Genomic DNA, 14491 nt, shown 5'->3' on the forward strand with positions numbered 1-14491 from the left:
ATTTATTGTGAATAATTGATTGTAACATCTATTTATTTTCGTAACTTTTAACATAAAGTACTTAAAATAAAATTTGCTGTTGTACCAAAGGTGCTAGTTAATTGACCTGTTTTCTACAAAGAATGAAATACCCTTTTTTAAGGTTTTAATAGTAATAGATGGTTAATTGTAGAGCATCCATGTGTACAAACATGATCAAAGGAATTGCTTTTTGCAGGGTTCCAAGTCTCCTTCTCCAAGGCCAAACATGCCTGTTCGGTACTTTATTATGAAAAGCAGCAACCTGAGGAATCTTGAGATTTCGCAGCAAAAGGGAATTTGGTCTACAACCCCAAGTAATGAACGAAAATTGAATCGAGCCTTTTGGGAAAGCAGTGTTGTTTATTTGGTATTTTCTGTTCAAGGGTCAGGACATTTTCAGGTGAGCACTCCAGCAGAATATACACCAGTATATAACATCCAGCAAATCCACAATTGATGCCTTATTAGATTTGTTTCTTAGCTTTTTTAATGAGCTCAGACTTAGTTTTGAATGTAACCCCATTCTGTAGACTCATTTAAGTGGCATGGTAGCATGTCAGGAAGAAGGTTTTAGCCTAACCTGCATCTCATGTATGCTGCCCTTGTATGTGGGAGCTCTCATGATTTCCCCTACCTGCATTCTGAAGTAGTAGAGTCTTGAAAACTGAATATTGCAATTAACTATTGGATCAGAAGGATTTTTCATTATTAATATAACAAAAAGTTAGTTGAAGATCACTTTCAGTTTAAAATTGTGGTAGCTTTTACAATGGGGAAAAAAGAGGGCAAGAAGTTGAAGCAGAAGAAAGTTTAAGTTAGAATCTCTATTTATCATAATTTACTTGCATTTTCCAAGGATGGTCCTCTCTGTAAAATGGGTTGTAGTTTCAAATTATTGGATTATTGTGCCTGCAACAGGTATAAAGGATGGGGATCAACATAGGATCTGATCAAAACAGAACACAACTTTTGTTTTTAGTTGTCAGGAATTTGGCTTTCCTTTATTAGGTAGGGTCCAGTGTTGCCCATTTGCTGCCATTGTAACGGCTCACCCTTCATGCTGAGTCACATGAGAGGAGCATTTGTGGAATTCGATCAAGAATAGTGATGAAGTATTGAAATGTCTTGGAACTGATCATACATAAAACAAAACCTCAGCAGGACTATGAGGAAAGTAATTGTAATATAGCCACTTTAGTTAAAAGAACTTAAGGCTTGTTTTTCAAAGTCTTGATCACTATTTAGCCCTCCTCCCCAAACACACACACATGTACCCCTTTCATTTCCTCCTGAAAAACTGAGAAACCAGCAGTTTGATAAAAGATTAGAACCCATTTGAAACAAGCAACTTAAAAGTGATGAAATGTTTTAATAGAGTAAATTTTATTTGGATGTTCAATCTTACTAATGTCTGTCACAGGGTTTTGCTCGAATGTCTTCAGAGATAGGACGTGAGAAAAGCCAAGAGTGGGGTTCTACTGGTTTAGGAGGAGTGTTCAAAGTGGAGTGGATACGGAAGGAAAGTCTTCCCTTTCAATTTGCTCATCACCTGCTCAATCCATGGAATGATAATAAGAAAGTACAAATAAGCCGAGATGGCCAGGTATGCTGATTTTATAAACTGTATGATCATGGTAAGGTTTTTTGATTGCTTTAGTTTCCAATGTTAAGTATGTAATTAATTTTACAGCTAATATTAGATGATTTTATCCCAATACTAAAAGTAGTATCAAGAGGGAAAAATCTTTCTTTAAGAGTGAAGGAAGGCATGTCTCATGCCTTGTAATGGAAGAAATTTGAGGCTGATCGCATCAACTGTTAATGCCATTTTCATATAGTGGTCTATTTTTATTAGCTCTTCTATAACTTCAGCAGTGCCAGAAATATTTATTATTACTTAAAACTCTTTTCCCCCTCTGGTATAGGAACTGGAACCTCAGGTTGGTGAGCAATTGTTGCAGCTATGGGATCGTATTCCTTTAGGGGAGAGAAACACAGCTGATTGAAAATATAACAGCAAATTTTGAATGTATTAATTCCTGATGGTATGTAAATAAACTTATTTAAGTATTTCCTTCTGTATGAATCTTTCTATTCTTTTTCGTGCAATTCTTTTGGACAAACAGATACTTCTCGTGAAACATAGCAGCTGCCTCTAAATGGCAATGTAATGGTGGTTGGCTCCACACATGGCACTAACTTTAAGACAAAACAGAGGAGAGTTTCACATGCAACATAACTGGGTAATGCTACCCAGAATAGGAAGTGGAGTACAATGGTGGGAATTGTAGTCCCAAGCATTTGGAAGACCACATGTTGCCCACTTGTAATATGCAACAACTTCTGTATAGCCTGAAGTTGCCTGATCCTGATTAATCTTGGAAGCTATCAGGGTTGGGCCTGGTTGAAATCTGAATAGGTGACTTAAATGATGTGAACTGCTCAGAGAGCTTCATCTGTGATCAGTTTAGAAATGTAATTTAATAATAAATCATGGCAACAGCTGTAGATTGAGGATTAGGGAACTGAAATAGGAAGTAATCAGACATTTTGTTAGGAAAAGCTGCATTGGCCAGTGTCTCGACATTCTCTTCCAGAACAAGCTTAATTCATATAGAAGGCTTGCAAAAATTAAACTGTCACTTAGCAAAGTAAAGGCAAATGCCTTTGTATGCATAAAGACATATGTTTTAACCCCGCCATTCTCTTCCACAGATGCAGCTCAAGTGGAATTAATAAATCTGCTAAAATGATTGATGCATCTATGATGAAGTAATATTGTTTTGAAACAGTCTGATGGAATTCAGTGGTATTTCTCCAGTACCAAATGGATTTGATGTTGTGTTCCATATTGAAGGAAATAGCAGAACCTGCTCTTATTTTGACTGAAAAGTTTGTTTTGAGTGATTCACTTTGAAGTTGCAGATGTTAGGACACCAAAGCAGACTAAAACCTCTAGTGAACTTAGAGTAGTGCTGTATTTCATCTTTTTTTTCCTAAAGAAACAGGTCTGGTAACAGTGGATCCTGTTTGGTGCTCAAGGGCAAATAAGTGCATATTCAGCTTAGAAGTTGACTGTGAACAGCAACTGCTACTGAAGTAAACACTAAGTAGATGTACTGCTGAAGAGAGTTTCCTCTCCTCAGATGAAATCCAGTTAAACTGCAATGTGAGGAATACTTTTTGTTAATAAGCTGTCTTTCAGGTCCTTAAGTTTTGCCAATGTTCTATATTTTAATATGTGGTCACAGAAAGGGGCACACAATTTTACATTCTTTTCTAGGAGCTGGTGGGCCAGTCTTCTCAGTGTGGAAGAAAAGGACACTTTAAGGAACAATTTGGCATTGGCCAGTCCTCAAAACTATCACCAGAAACTTTTATTTCCTTCTGATATTACCTGTAAAACTTACCTTTTTTATTTTTTTTTATTTTCCCAACATATACAATTACATGGAAAAAATACAGAACAAAAGAAAAAACTGTCATAAAGAGTGAACAAAATAAATGAAATTGACATCCTGGAAAACTTGTCTTGTGTGCGCCTTGTCCTCTTTCATTCCCCACTTTTTTTTACAACTTGATTTTTCTAAATAGGCCCCTCCCGCTATATGTATACATATGATCTGTGTGTACTTTATATGGTACCAGTGTGTGTGTTATCTGTAGTTTTTAGAGAAATATGGGTCAAATCAGAAATTCACTGAAAGGAACGGAGAAATACCAGATTTAATAGGAAGGAGAGTGGGCACTGTTTTTTTACAGATCATTGAATAGGGTAGTTTAAGAGGCAAGAAGTTAATTAGTGAGCAGTGTTTTAAGTTACTGTAAAAAGAATGCTCATGTTTTTCCTCCGCCTAAGTGAAAGTAGAAATGAGAAAAAGTGAAAACTTTCAATCTCAATGAAACACTATTAATAAAGATGTTGAATTGAAGTTTGTTAATGTTTGCACTTAAATGTTTTTTGGAGATAGGGTTTATTTGTAGTTTCTGACTACATGTAATCGAGCTCTTCTGTACATCCATGAATCATTCTGTTATTAAATATTACTAATTGTGAACTAAGTGACTTATCTGTTTAAGGTTAGAAGTAAGGTGTGTTTAGAATAAAGATATTTTCTTTTAGCTGTATGGTGTGTGAGAGCTATTTGTAATTCTAGATCAGAGAATACCTGAAATCAAGAGTGCTGTACTGACTTGGGACTTAATATTGATCCTTTGATAAATTGCATTCATTGCCAATAGTTTGTATATAGAAACATTCTGTTCTAGTTGTTCTGCAGACAGGGATAAAAAACAGTGCACTGAACTGCATTGCAATTTGATATGGATAGAAATCAGCTGTTTACATTTCCACTAAATATCTTCAGGATCAGGATTCAGAATTCTGGGCAATGAAGGAATGTAGCTGATGCCTTGTCATTTGCTATTAGTATTTTTCTGATACATAAAGCAATAGAAGATTGTCTGAAAGTGCATTGTCAACATGATTGGTCTTTTCCCCCACCCTCAAATAAAGCTACAGATTCAAACACTTATTAATTTTGTTCAATGAACCTTATATATGAAATCAGATAGCTTTTCCAGTGTGACATAGTTTGGCTAAACAAAAATAGGATTCAGCTGATTCACACAGTTAAATTAAGGGATTCACTTTCAGAAAATGTCATGATGTCTATAATTTTGATACCTTTAAAAGGAGATTGACTTGTCCTTCGTGTATTTGTTCAGTCAATAGCTACTGTAAGGTCTAGGGTGTGAGCAGCAGGCCATTGTGGTTGGAATGCTGGGATCTAGGCACAAGTGCAAGGTAGAATCCTACAGCAGGTTCAGAGGACCAGAAGCAAGAGCCACATAAGTGTAACAGTCCAGAGTCAAAGCCTGGAAGAAAATAGATCTAAGCAAACACAGTCCAAGATATCCCAAATCCAAGATCAAGTTCACTTTTAAGTGATGTCAGGGGGGATGGGTACCGGTACCTAGGAATCGGGGTCAGACTGGAGACGAGGATGGAAGCAAGAACAGGGAGCTAGGCAGGAACCAAGATTAAGGCAAGGCAGCGCAGGAAGCCAGAGCTTGAGTGAGACACTGGAACAAATACTGCTGTGACAAAGAGCAGCAGTACAGCCTTTTATGCTCCTCTCCAGGTGTCCAGCTGCACTGCACAATTGCTCCTCAGCTGTCCCCTGCAAGTGCTTGCAAAGGTGTTCCTGGTTCTGTTGGTACTTGCAGGATTACCCAAGGCTCCGATTCTGGCAGCTACTAGTCCTGATGAATCTAAGCTACCTCCAATGTCAGAGATGGTGTGTTAATGTACACTGATTGCTGGGGAATATGGCTGGGAAGGTGATTTTGCAGTCATACCCTGTTTGTGGCTTTCCTGTGCACATTTGATTGGACACTGTGGAAGCAAAACCCAACTAGATGGACCCTTGCTGTGATCCAGTAAGGCTTAGGTACTTTTTATACTGGAAATGAAGTAGGCGCTATGAAGCACTACGTAAGGAAAGACTGCAAAAAGATCAAGACCAGAAAAAATGCTTCGAATTGGATGGGCATTTTATATAGAAATAAATACGTTGGGAGAGAAATGGAAGTCCAGGTACTCTTGGCTGAGTTGTTGGAAGCAAACCACTACCATGCCTTGGATGATGATGACCCAACACTTCTATTGAGAAAATGTATTGATAGGAGATTACAATTAATTTATATCTAATTCATTCTTTTCACATTAAAAGGAAGTAACTTCATTTTATCAAATTGTGAACATAACACATAGAGAATGGGTGGGCAACCTGGGCCCCTCCAGATCCTTTGGACCACAATGCCTCTTGTCCCTCAACGTCTTTTATGCTAGCATGGACGGATGGGAATATTATGCCAAAATTTCTTGAGGTCTGTGACTGTTAAATAATTGTAGCTATTGCATTCATTGATGATAGAGTAAGTGGTCCCTTTCTGGGTGTACACTAGATATTCCTGCAAAGTATATAAATACATACTAGAGCTGTTTTATTAATGCAAAAAGAATTATGAAAAAATCCACTGAAAAAGAAAAAAAGCGATATAAGATATATCCAGTACATAAAAGATCCTGGACTACTTTGGCCATTACTAGTAACAGTTTGTGTGCACTCTTTGGAGGAGAGCTAAAAGTGAAAGAGAATATAATAAATTCTTATATTCCTGAAATTCTAGGAGTATGCAGACAGCCATTGCAATAAGTTACAGTTTTGCATTTGATTAGACATTGTATTCTGGGGTTTATAACAACTTTGAAACCCTTAATGTAGGGGTGATAAACTCAGGGCACTTCGTAAGTTTTGTATACCAAAATGTTTTGGCCTTTGAAATGTGTCATCAGTCTTTGGCTATGCTGACTAGGACTGATGCTGGTTGTACACCAAAACTTCTGGGACGTCATGAGTTGCCTACCAGAAAAAAAAACAGGGGGGGGGGGGGGGGGGGGGGGGTAAAAAATTTAAAACCCCTTTTAAATAATGTTCACATCTGTCAAACTTCTCTGCTGCAATAAAAAGGGGTGGGACACATTTTTCTTCTCAAGCTCTAGAATTTTGGAAAAGGATAGATAAGTTGGGGACATTGGGCTTTATTAGGGGAACACAAAAAACCCTGAGGATCCCAGTGCTGGGGGGTGGGGGGGGGTGGAATATATCCCTTTTTGTGAGCAAAGTTCACAACAACTCACTCTTGGCAGCTGTCAAAGCCAAGCAAAGTGCAAAAATTCCCTTTGGGGAATCTCTTTGAGTCAATATCCATGGCTGGCACCTGCTGCAATTTGTCAGTAGGCACTTCTGAGGTCATAACAGCCATGCTTGATCAGACCAATGGTCCATGCAGTCCAGCATTCCAGCAGTGGAAAACCAACTGCCCACAAGAACTATCAAGCAGGATGGATACAAGAGTTCCACCTGCCCAACCTTAGCACCTGTTTTACACAGGTATACTGCCTCTGATAATGGAGGCAGCAATAGCCAACAAGACATGGGTAGTCTTCTCCTCATGAATTTCTCCATCCCCTTTCAAAGCCATCCCAGTTGGTCGGCATCACTACTTTCCATGGCTGTGTGTTCCATAGCTTATGCATTAAGTGCAGAAGTACTTTGCTTTTATGCAGGTGAGGCTTCCTATTTTTGCACCCATGGACATGTGCACAACTGCACCTCTGGAATTGCACAACTCCCTCTGTATTTTAAGAAACCCATTAACAAAACCATTTCCATATATATGGGATGTTCCCTGCCCCCAGGAAAACAGGGCAAAGCAGTGCCAATCCCACTAGAAAGTGGTGGCAAACTATCCTCAGCCCCCTGAGCACTTTGGACGGGCTTTCCAAAGTGAGATCACAAAAGGCAATCTCCGGGTGGGGAGCGGAGAAGCTGCAGTGAGCCAAAATGCTTCCAATCAGTTGTCCCAGCCAGGCACCTGGAGACTGGTGAGGCAAACAGCATTGGCTGTGGCTTGGGGCAGCTCAGAAAGAGCAGCAAGGTTTTATTTGCTGCTCTTGCCACTTGGCTTGCTTGACTGCTACCAGCAACTCATGGTGGGAACGGTCACTGAGGTTCATGGGTGAAACAAACCCCACTACTGACCCTGGGTTTTTAGGTAGCTTGATGTGGGGGAAAGCCACCCTGAGGAAAAGGATCTGAATTTCAACAGTATAACAGCACTCATGTTGTGTAACATGAACCAGGTCCACCTGTCTGATTTTTGAAGTTGGTCAGAGAGGAGTCTGACTTCAACAAATCCCCTAGTTAGCTTCCTTCCTGTGAATGGAACACTTTCATGCATCAGTTTTTGTTCTTTCTAATCTGAAAATCCTATTCAAAAGTTGTGTCAAGATATTGCATTTTCATGCCCAAACTGCTGCAAGCAAAGTCCCCAGTGCACCTAATGTTAATACCAAGTGGCAACTTCACAACTTTTTTGTTGATATAGGAAAAGAACTTTAAGAAAAGTTCTTTATGTCTGCAATATGGAATACAAATGTTCCTTATTTTAGCACTAATTCAGAGAAACATACTTGTCTTCAGAACAGAATGTATTAACTGCATTTTAGCTCCAAAATAGCATCTTCTACCATTTTTGGAAATCATTTGATTTGGGGTGATTCTGCTGACACTTTCTTGTCCTTCCCTAACTTTGGTATTAAAAAAAATACTTAAAGTTTCTCCAATGTGATAAGTTCCTTGACCAGAAACAAGGATAGGATATTATCCCAGTCTTCTGATGCCATAAAAGGTAAAGGTAAAGGTTTCCCTTTGACATTAAGTCCTGTCATGCCTGACTCTAGGGGGCAGTGCTCATCTCCGTTTCCCAGCCAAGGGAGCCAGCGTTTGTCCACAGACAGTCTCCATGGTCATGTGGCCGGCATGACTAAACACCGAGGTGCACAGAACGCTGTTACCTGCCCACCAAAGTGGTACCTTTTTATCTACTTGCATTTGCATGCTTTCGAACTGCAAGGTTAGCAGGAGCTGGGACGGAGCAACGGGCACTCACCCCATTGTGCAAATTCGAACCAGCGACCTTTCAATCAACCAGCCCAGCAGCACAGTGGTTTAAACCACTGCGCCACCTGCAGCCCCTATTCTGATGCCATAAGTAGGAACATACTTACAATTGTTCTGCCTCAGAGTGAGAGGATGATACCAGTTTCAGCCATGTACTTTACCCCGTTTTTGTCAGAAAGGGAGTGTACCCAAAGAATCTCAGACTTGATAGCCTGGAATTATATACAATGTTTCCTAGCAAATGCTGCTTTTTCTATCAATTTTTATTTTCCCAGAAAAGGAGTTTCACTGCAAAGCACACCCTGAACACTCCAGCAGTTGTAAGTAAGACTGTCCAGGCAGGCAAAGCTTTTATATCTTGTTCTTTGAATATGCTAGTATTTGTAGCTTAGGTCTAAACTTCCAGGAGGATCTGCCATCCCCACATGCTTGGTAATGCTATAAAGGATTTAAAATATGTATGAGTGTTCATTTTACAAAAACAGCACAATTATATTCTTGATATTTTGCAGAAGAATTGTGCTAGGTGGTGCTATTGTATAAATTTTTAAAAAAAAGATTATCCATTTGAAATAAAGAAGGAGCTCCATGGTTATTTGGCATATTCCCAAGCACAAGTGATCCTTATGTATAACTAGCAATAACAAAGCACTGCCCTTCACTTCAGTTAAGTGCAAGATAGGATGGCATCTCTCAGTCCCAACAGTAAGTTTCTCAGATGTTTCTACAGCATGCAACAAGGGGAACAATATCCAGCCTTCTCACTGCAGCCACATAGAGCGCAGGAAGTCTCACTTGGTGTGTCTTTGCTCAGCTATGATGGTACTGTGAAAAATCATTGCTAAGCAGTGGATGTTATATCCGTGGGAGAATCAGGATGAATGGCAATTCCTCCATGTGGCTGCATCCAAAGAGGTCCTCATGTAATAGAACAACATACTAATGTCTGGAAAAGCATCACAAAGTAAAACTTAAGGCAGTGGCACAATTTCAGCACATTGAGCAGTGCAGCTGTTTCCCTTGCCCCAACTTCAGCAGCTGCAACAACACTGGGAGACTGCCTTCTCCCATACAATCCAGCTAGATCTTCTGGGGGGAAAAAACTTCTTTCAAAACCACCACCTTCAGGTGTGTATTTACTGGTGACCTTTTGCTGTCTGCTCCCAGGTTGTGGAACCGCCTCAAGGAAGGCTTAGGTTTACAGCAATTTATTTCCTCCCAAGCTCTCTTTATTACCTCCCCTCATTCTGCTGCATCCCATAACTTAATAGTTTGCTCTTGATGAGCTCCACTGTTGCTGCTGAAGTTTCACTCTCGCCCAGCTCAGGCAGGCCTCTATTTCACCTTTATCCTCAAACACAGCGGCTTGGGTATCTACAGCCAGAACCTGGGGATTACTTCAGCACTGAGTGAATGCTGGCTGTACCATTTCAGACTGGAGTAAAGACTAAGATGATTGAACAAATATATGTTTGTGCAAAAACATTATGCTCTGCACATAGAAAGTGGGACAAAAATGCATCCTTCTGTAATTGAGTTTTCTGTGTGGAAGGTTTCTGTTTTTAGTTTTGTATGGAGGCGCTTTAATTCCCATGTGCCCCTTCCTGAAATTTGGTGGCACTGGTTTTATATTTTTGTTGAGAATTTGGCCAAAACAGAAGAACCAGGATCTTTAGTAAGTCCTGTCAATCTGGAACTTGTTTCTTTACAACTGATAATTATCTATGCAAATTTCAGACTTACAACAGGTTCTTGGAAGCTTATCCCCATAGTGTGGATAGCTTACACTGCAATCTACTGGATGTTTACTCAGGAGTAACTCCCACTATGTCCAGTGGTTCCCACAAAATGTGCATAGGATTGCAGCCTTGATATTCAAGGATATGGAGGGAGAAATTCCAGTTGTGAAATCAGCTGTAGTTAAGATCAGGTAATGACCTAACCATAGATTTTTGTAAACGGAGATTGCTTATTTATTTAGCTTGCTATTAACATATTTGATATCAATAACCTATTAGACTAACACATAAATGCTAAGGGCTGAAAGAAATTTGCGTGCATTCTTGAAAACCTTTATAACACTTCAGTCAGCTAGACCACCATGTTGCAGCTGGTGGATCTCTAAGAGTGAGTTGTCCAAGGCCACAAAATGACCTGGTTAACACAATTGTGGCAGCCCACCCTGGGCTGAGGCACCCACAAGTAGCAGGTTGCCTATTCAGACCCCAGTGGCAGCTTGACATATAGTCATAATCAACCTATAATCCATGACCTCTTGTTTCCCTTCCAACAAGCCAGGCTTCCTGGATTTAGGCAACACAGCAAACCATGGCAACTCCCTACTGGGGTCTGAATATTCAAAATGATCACCTTAATAAAACATGCTGCCCTGCAGTGATCAAATGAAGTGACCCAACAATCCCATGATTACTGAAGTGCTTGAGTGAGGACCTTTCAACTCATCACTGGAGAATCTTGAAGTGTAGGTGACCACAGTCTTGCCCCCAAAGAAAGTAAAAAATGCAGGTAGATCCATATCTCTTTGGAACTCCTCACAATCCATTTTTTGTTTTAACCATCCTTAGTAATTTGGTGTCATCAGCAAACTTGGCTGCTTATCTGCTCACTCCTAATTTCAGATCAAATATGAATAAGTTGAAAAGCATGAGTTCTATAACAGATCCTTGTAGGGACCTACTATTTACCCACCTTCATTGGGAGACATCACCATTTATTCCGACTCTGATTCATAAAAGTAGACTATCACTCCACCAAGTACCCAAGCAGTATTTTGGAGTGATCATTACCGGTTCACTCTAACCCCACTGTTAATCACTATCCCATTTGCAGTTGCTACAGTTCCTCTCAGTTCCTCTGAAGTGAAAATCATTGTCAGCCCCTCTAAAGTGCCAAAGCAGCACATTGGAATTGCTCTCACTGGTTCACCACTATTGTGTATGTCTTTTAAAGGAATGCCCTTAGTTTTGTCAAAAGTAACTCCTCATGTAAATGGGCTGGCCTGAACCTTTACACTTTCCAATGCACCTAGAGGCTTAGGAAAAGGTGGAGGAGCCTGAGAACTGTCTGGTCCAGCTTTAAAACTTTAAAACCTGGAGCATCTCACTGTGATGGGTGTGATGTAGTCACTGCCCCATTTCATAACCAAAGATCTCATGTATGGCTTGCTCACTGCTTGACAGTTGTCAAGGGAAAGCAAAGCAATGTATTTGAAATTTGGGAACAGGCATTGCCAGGACATTGATCAGGCAAGGCTACACATTTTGGGCAGTTGGAGTTTTGCACTTGTACAGCTCCAAATGACCAACCAAATAATAATAATTTAAAAACTTAAACAAAACATTTGTGCACGTTTCTAGTGCTAAAGCAAAAGTGGCAAACCAGTGATGGCCACTCCAATACACCACTTGGGCACTTTGGAGGGGTTGTCTCTGGCTAGCTTTCAGAGATCATGAAAAATGAGTATCAAAGGTGTGGGAAAAGGACATCATTGGAACTGCAGGAGATGTTGTGATCAGAGGAGGGGAGAGTGAAACAGTGACCGTTGTTCAAAAGTACTGTTTAGGCACCTTGTGGAGATAGTCACTGGAGACAGCCTAGGTGTGCTTGGCAAGAGCAGTAAGGTTTTTAACTACTTCTGCCAAATGGCTTGCAAGTTGCTTCCTGCAACTTATGATAGGATTGGTGGCTTAGATAACAGGACAACCCATCATGATTCAAAAAACCATGGCTTGCCAGGATGGGTAGTTAGGGAAAAACAAGTAACCCTATGGGAAGTACTCTGACTTTGCACAACATGACAACTTATTACCCATGATGATTGGATTCAGACAACATGAGAACCCACATTCAAAGGCTGAGTATGGGGTGAGTGTGAGCTGCCATTGAATGGTGAGTTGTTATTGAAACAGGAGTTATCTGGTTCTGTTTCATTCCTGTTTCCATGGGATCTGAATCTTGTTAACCAGAAAAACCTATTAAAAGAGCCTGTGGGTTTGTTTACCATAGTTTGGTATATTGGCTAGATTCAGACGACATGATAACACGCATTTCAACAGGAAACTATGTTTCAGTGACAGCCCTCATTCAGCCCTTGGGTGTAAGCTACTATCTTGGCCAAGCCCAGTCAATGGATTATTATGTTGGACAAGTCCAGTTGCTTCATGTATACAGGCATTCTGTTTGTGTATTTGGAAATGCCATTGGTGTTCCATCAATTTTTCCAGAAAATACCATTGATATATAAGTGAACAAAGATATTAATTGGCATTCAATTAATTGGCAATATCCTTTCTGCAGGCTATTCTTTCTGTGCAGGGGTGTTTTCATATTTTAATAGTCCTTAAGTAGGTTGTATTGTTATATACAGAGATGACTTAAGAAGGTGAAGGAGAGTCCAAAGCAGGTTTGAAGAAGCATTCAGACTTTTGGCATGTTTCTGCTTTTCTGTGATGAAGCTTAATCCTTACCAAAATAGGCCCTTATCAATAAAGAAGCTCTGCTCTGCAAATTCTGTTCAATTTACAGTTCAGCTGAGGCAGCAGATAGTTTGAAAGTCAAAGGCAGCCCCTTGGCTTCACAGCACCATTTATCTCTGAAAATCAGCAATGTGAAAATTGTCTATTTCAATGGGGCAATCTTCTGTCAATTATTTGGACAAAAAGCTTTTTGTCTGAGCTTGTTGTTGGGAATTCAAAAGCAGAAATGGCAGGGGAAAAAGCCAACACTAAAGAGAACAGCATGCAAACTAGTTTTACTAAATCTAAGGACAAAAATAGCGTGTCAGCATTCTGTAATAATTAAAATGTGATCTACTGTTTGTGGAAAATATGTTCTAGTTAGAAATGCACAAAATGCCCACTGATCATAAAGATTAACTGCCTTTGTCAGGTATCTGATCTATTGGAACATGGCTGGGTTTTTTAATACATTAGATATTCATTTCAACAATGATCTTAATAAATTTTCTTCTTTGGAGAAAGTGTGCACATAGACTAGTAATTGTGGCAGGGTTTAGTAGGAGACTGACACAAATAAATTGAAGCCATTATTCTGTTATTAATTGCATGTAAGTGAACCTTTCTGATTGGCTCTCTGTGATGTCATACTCAGTTCCACCCAGCAACTATGTGGGTGTAGCAGCTTGATGTTATTGAAATTCTCCTTTAATTCTTTGTCCTGTCAGCACACATTTTAAAGGTGTATGGGGGAGTTCAAGTTCTTTCCTGCTGCTTTCAGTGCTCTCCTGCAAGGGTCTACAGTCTGAAGGCATTACAGTTTATGGGAAGAAGCCGTTTCAGCATTGGCTGTTAGATTAGATTAGATTGGGGTGGGGGGGGAGAGAGAGAAAGAGAAAGAGAGAGAGAGAGAGGCATTTCCACAGATGGAAATGAAATGGTTCTGACAGATAAATAAGAGAAGTGACAACTGAGCCCTTTGTGTGGGACTCTTAACTTGCCCTCTTCTGTCACTTCTTACATAGTGGCCTTGACCTCCAGAAATTTATCCCCTTTCTTTCAGTGCTTTGCTGGAAGGGAACTTGTTGATGGGGGGTGTGTGATTGTGTGCGTGCAAGGGGGCTTTGATGACTACTTAGAATGACACCATCTGTCATCCTGGCTTTGCAGAGGATAAAGACAACCGACCCTCTTACAACTCTGCTTTTTAAATGTGTAAAGCAATTGCTATCATCTGGGAAAGACTCTGGCATGACATCTGTAGAATAATAAAAGTGGAATTACAAAAACTTCTGAAACCTAAAGGGAAACCCTGAGTACTACAAGATGGGAAGTGGGAGCAGAAACTTGTATTGGTTGTATTGTAGATGCTTAAGAAGAGCTTGCTCTGCAGCTGATGAGCCATCACCTTTCACTCTGAATACATGGTGGCTGAATTCATACACAATGACAAGCCATACCAGA

At 40.0% G+C, this 14491-nt stretch overlaps 1 protein-coding gene across 8 annotated transcripts in view; it reads left to right on the forward strand.

The window, feature by feature from the left end:
* The window catches only part of YTHDC2 (YTH domain containing 2), a 66718-nt gene that overhangs the window by 44734 nt on the left and 7493 nt on the right, over positions 1–14491 (forward strand). For 5 of the 8 annotated variants that reach the window (XM_044445929.1, XM_044445926.1, XM_044445930.1 and 2 more), the window contains 4 exons: positions 218–421; positions 1442–1624; positions 1947–2066; positions 2737–4556. In XM_044445929.1, the coding sequence (XP_044301864.1) occupies positions 218–421; positions 1442–1624; positions 1947–2027 (468 nt within the window). In that variant the 3' untranslated portion in view covers positions 2028–2066; positions 2737–4556. Of the gene's footprint in view, positions 1–217; positions 422–1441; positions 1625–1946; positions 2067–2736; positions 4557–14491 lie in introns of those variants that run through there. The other 3 variants (XR_006416246.1, XR_006416245.1, XM_044445928.1) reach the window with 1 other exon arrangement.

Source organism: Varanus komodoensis, unplaced genomic scaffold (genome assembly GCF_004798865.1).
Source record: "Varanus komodoensis strain SLA01 unplaced genomic scaffold, ASM479886v1 scaffold5, whole genome shotgun sequence".
NCBI lineage: Eukaryota > Metazoa > Chordata > Lepidosauria > Squamata > Varanidae > Varanus > Varanus komodoensis.